The sequence below is a fragment of the Montipora capricornis genome, chromosome 6 (assembly GCF_036669925.1).
Source record: "Montipora capricornis isolate CH-2021 chromosome 6, ASM3666992v2, whole genome shotgun sequence".
In the NCBI taxonomy this organism is placed as follows: domain Eukaryota; kingdom Metazoa; phylum Cnidaria; class Anthozoa; order Scleractinia; family Acroporidae; genus Montipora; species Montipora capricornis.
Window position 1 is genome coordinate 7327364 of NC_090888.1, and position 5000 is coordinate 7332363.

Here is a 5000-nt window from a genome sequence, read left to right on the forward strand (position 1 = left end):
AGAACATTGATGATCGCTTCGGCGTGAAACCCATGAGTAACTAAATATATTCCCGTATCCTGCTTGTGTATTTAGCTCTACCTTACTGCATTGAACACTCTCGGCAAACGGGGCACGTGATTTTGTCTTGTATATACATTATTCTGTGTAATGCAAGATGATCTTATTCATCAATGGGGCCCCTTCGGGGCTAAAAGGTTTAATTTAGGGGGAAAATTAAGATAAATGTACATGTAGGTGATTCATTAAGACTTCACTCAAGAGGTTATGACAGTGTGGCAGCTAGGCATTTTTATGTTTTTGAAGCAATGAGTCAAGCAGAACAGATGAAAACAGCTGGGTAAAGTCACAGGAAAAAACGCGTGCAAAGATGGTCTATTTGCCTGGTGCACAATACTAAAACATACCTGAATAAAAGACATCCTGCATTCCACCAATGCAACACAAAGCAATAGATTGCAACATAAAGAAAGAACATTGCTACTGGATCATTAAAGAGTCGCAAAATGTAAATCGAGTGAATTCTGTAAGATGCACAGCACATGAAGAAAAATGCATATGGTGGAACCTGTGAAACAAGAAAGAAAAAAAAAACAGATTTAATTGAAACACTGCAAGTTCTCCCATAAGCACACTAAGTCTTTTTTAAAGTTGGAAACAAGTGGCATGTTTCGGTAAACTGTCTGCCTCAATTTCAAAATGGAGGATTTTACCATTGATAATTTAAACCAACAAGTTCATCACGACAACCGGACACTTACACTTTAGGCTCTACATTGAATTTCTTTCAAACACTCTGTAACTCACTCAAATATGTAATTCTTGTCACTTAATCCAAATTTATTATGCATGTTTCGCCTTGTTGTTATATAGTCCTAATGGTTTTTTAAATATTCTGTAACTGACGATAATGTTCGTAACATCGAAACATGTCTTGGAAATTAAAAAATGTCGTAATTTTCTTAATGATAACGATGTCCATTCGAAGCAAAGCTGAACAACTTTAAAAATAAATAATCATTGTGTCACAACCACATCCTTTCCCTTGGAACTGCTTTAAGACAGGGAAATGTTTCTGGTGATGAATTAAAGAAATGTATGTTTGCGGGTTGTTGACGAGTTATAGACTTTCATTCATGGGTCCTTTCAGGGAAACACAAGAGCACAACAAATTGACCTGCTCCCAACTGTGTGGCTCCACAGCTCAGTCGTTGGAACATTGCACCACCATCGCATAAGTCATGGTTTGAATTTCTTTGAAGCTGCCTGCACTATGCAGGTATTTAAACAGTGGCAATTGCTTAATTTGTCCAGTTACACATTCAGTAAAACAAGAACATGTGTAAAGAGTACCACAGGAGGAAAGAAAGTAATCCGCACTTACTGTTGCAGTTTCTTGGTAAATTGCAAAGACGCACACCAGAGTGACAACGTATAACACAGCAAAAACATACTGGGCAGTCCTTATGTCTGTTCCATGAGCAGTCAGGTAGTACAGCCCAGCAAAGATGTATACAAAACCAGCTGGGTAGCTAAGGAGAAAAGTTGAAAAAAAGCAACTCTATGTTTTTTAGTGATGAAAGAAAGGTTTTTGCTCTAATGCCAGCTGCAACAAAATTTGGCATCATTCCCCAAGCCTTCTCTGCATCCAAAATACAATGACTTTCCTATAGAGTGTCTTCACTCATGTGACCAGTAGCCACATTTGCATACTACAACAAAAGGAAGAATTTTCATAAGAATAGAGTTCAATTCCCAAAAAAAAAAAATATCACTCTTCCAATATGGCCACCGTTTCTTTGTTTCACTCCTCCAACATGGCCACCATGACGTCATGTGAAAACACTTTATGAAAGGAGTGAGGAGAAGGAAGGAATGATTAAAACACAGTGGTACAGACACCAACTCTGATGCCTTAAAATTTCTTGCGGTCAACTTGTCTCTGACGTGATTCTGGAGAGGCAAATTGCAGCAGGGGTATTTCACAAAAGGGGATAAGTGTTGAATACATTACCTGGAATGTTCAATATTAATTTTGTTTTACTTACCCCATTCGCCCTTGTCACACGGCGGCCATATTGTCCCGGGATACCAAAAAATCTTTGTTTTACCACGCCAAGCCTCGCAGTGGAAACCATGGGGGTGAGGCTTGGCGTGGTAAAACAAAGCTTTTTTGGTCTCGGGACAATATGGCCGCCCTGTGACAAGGGCGAATTCACACCTAAGGCACCGTCAATCAGAGAGTAAAATGTTAAAGGGGATAACTCCACAACTGTCCCCCCCCCTTCCCCCAAATGGATGAGTACACTTGTCTGGTATTAGAGAGAGTAAAATGTATCAAGTCTCAGTCACAGAGGACAATGTGTTCAAATCAGTGTTTGGACCCACAGTAATAACTTTAGGATAATAGTATATGCCACAATAGCCAAAAGCCACCCATTCTTAAAATCAGCTCTTGGCCCTGATCACTGCACATCGAGAAAGTATTGAGATTCTGCATTTAAATGTTCGTTAGATGAGGTCACAGCCAAAACTTTGAAAATTTTCAAGCAAAAACTACAACTGAATTAGGCTTCTCTCTTTCCTAACTGCAACACACAATATCATTACCTGCAAGTTGCTGCAATGTTCATTAACTGACTTAAGTGCGCTAAAAAATACTGTAAAGCAAAGTGACTGGTTAACAAGTCTCAAGTTTGCAGAGAAAAAGATAATTTGTGAGTTTGCCTCTGACACTGAAGCGGGACTACCAGCGGAGGTAAAGACTGAGTGAAAAGTGTTGCCATTACATTTTAAACCAATTTAATGACTGAAAAATAACAGCTGGCAGCTTTGTCCGAACCGTAAGCCAACCCATTCCTCTTACAAGTCGCTCTGCTGCTTGCTTGTGCTTTTAGAAACTGGTCCTCATCGGGTTGTGTAGTGGTGTGTGGTGTCATTAAGCCATTGACCACTGGGAAAAGAACTTAACAGATTTTACTCTGTCTAATGCCATACTATTTTTTTCTCATCAACTTGTGGCACCCCAAGGGATGAATGGGTTAACCAGATAAATCCACATGTTCATTTGTAAAAGTAAAGAACATGTCCCACTGTGCTGTGGTCTTGCTTTTTTGACTATTTCAAGGTCAAGTGAGTAAATGTTTTGATAGACAGAGGTTTCATTAAGGGGCTGGACAATCTGTGAGTCAGCCAGTCAGGAGAGCCATGCCAGTCTCGAATTTAAGTCTAAGCACCCATTTCAAATAGTGCTGATAAACAGTCTTAAGTCTAAGCACCCATTTTAAAATGGTTAGCTCTCAATAACTGTGTGACTCACATGTTGATTCGCATGGCTTGCAATGTTGGCTCGCATGACCCCCAGCCACGGCTTCCATGACTGGCATGGCTTGCTAGCTTGCGCATTGTCCTCACTCTTTCATTAAAATCTGAAGTTAGCAGCTTCTTTAGCCATCATCATCAAAAAGGAATTTTAATCTTAGGTTCGAAAGAACCTGTCTTTAAAGTGCTACTATGACCAAAAAATTAAATCTTCTCTTTCTTTGGATTTAAAACCTATGTTTAACACTATGAAGCCCAATTTTTAAGCCTTGATTTCAAAAAGACACCTGTTTATTTTTGCTTGAATTTTGCTATTTAACGGTCTGCCATCACTAACTTTAAAATGTTCAGAGAGCTGGATCGGTGAGAAAATGCCGTCAAAGACTCGCTAGTTTAAGAAAGCAATGTGTGTGCACCCAACTGAATTGATATGTAGCACAGGAGTTTCAGGCTTTCAGACTTTTAAACTTGTGTTTTGCACATACATGTATTAAGCTGCATTTACCCAATGAAATATTAAGCTAGGGGATAAGTAAAATTAATGATATCACGTTTTCCTTAATTCAACCCTCTGAGGTCCAATCAGTCAGTTTTGAATGCAAGTAATGGCAGACCGTGAAATCCAAAACTTATCTCAAAGTAAACAGCCTTTGGATAAAAATCAAAGCTCAAAATTTTGCGAGTCACGTGTCAAGCAAACATGCTTTCAAAATCTGAAGAAAAAGAGGAACTGATTATTTGACCATAGTTGCACTTTATTTAGCTCAGTTTAAGTCCCTTCTATGAGTGAAGTAGCCAACACTGTCTGTGCCTATTGTAACCACTGAATACATTAATAGGCCTTTTGCAACAATTATTAGGCACATAACTCATAATTGGTGAACTTTATAAATACCAGATATGGAAAGACCGTGTTTGACTTAGCCAGAATACAACTTTTCACTAAGGTAGAAATTTTATGATGATTTAAAGACTTGAGAATTCCATACTTTTGTTTATGAATGAAAAGCTTTTGCCCTCCAATGGAACTTTCTATAATTATGCGGCAAAAACAGAGCTAAGATTCCTACTCTTACCAAGGGACAAATTAACAAGAATAAATGTGCAAGGGTGAAATTTTCAGACTGTTAATCAACGGAGAAAAAAAATTTCAAGCGGTTTGAAAACTTAGGAAAATACAAGGATTTGTATGAAAACCAGTGAAACATGACTGGAGGATAAAGCATCCTTTTCCCATACAAATCCTTACAATTTCTTTCAACTGCAAAAACACCAGCTTAAATGTACTTACGAAAATCAGCATGATAGCATATTTTTAGGTGCTCTTTTTATTTCTCGAAAAATAATTTCATGCAGTCAGCAGAATCATAATGATTGTGTTCGTGAAAAAAAGGTCATGTGAGAAATTGTTGCAAAAGGCCTGTTAGTTCTGTAGATTTCTATGGACAGAAACACAACCTTACACTAAAGGACCCGTTCCTCCTTTAAGATGTGCATAGTCGTAAGTCCCATTGATCGCACCTTCAACTTCCTCCATGTAGGCCTCCCAGTCTATTTCCGTGTCTGAAAATAGGAAAGAATAAAAATTAGCAACCATTTAAAGGGGCTAGGTCACGCTATTTTGGGTAATTTTGTTAAATTTTGTTAATTATGAGCTCTAAACGTCAAATTGGCAGAGC

General features: G+C 38.4%; 1 protein-coding gene across 1 annotated transcript in view; it reads right to left on the reverse strand.

Annotated features, from left to right (window-relative positions):
• LOC138051386 (dol-P-Man:Man(5)GlcNAc(2)-PP-Dol alpha-1,3-mannosyltransferase-like) overlaps positions 1-5000 on the reverse strand; it is a 23736-nt gene that overhangs the window by 15550 nt on the left and 3186 nt on the right. Inside the window, exons 2-4 of the mRNA XM_068897576.1 lie at positions 4785-4884; positions 1385-1532; positions 408-568 (exon numbers count right to left, since the gene is read on the reverse strand). Coding sequence (XP_068753677.1) covers positions 408-568; positions 1385-1532; positions 4785-4884 — 409 coding nt within the window. The remainder of the gene's footprint in view (positions 1-407; positions 569-1384; positions 1533-4784; positions 4885-5000) is intronic.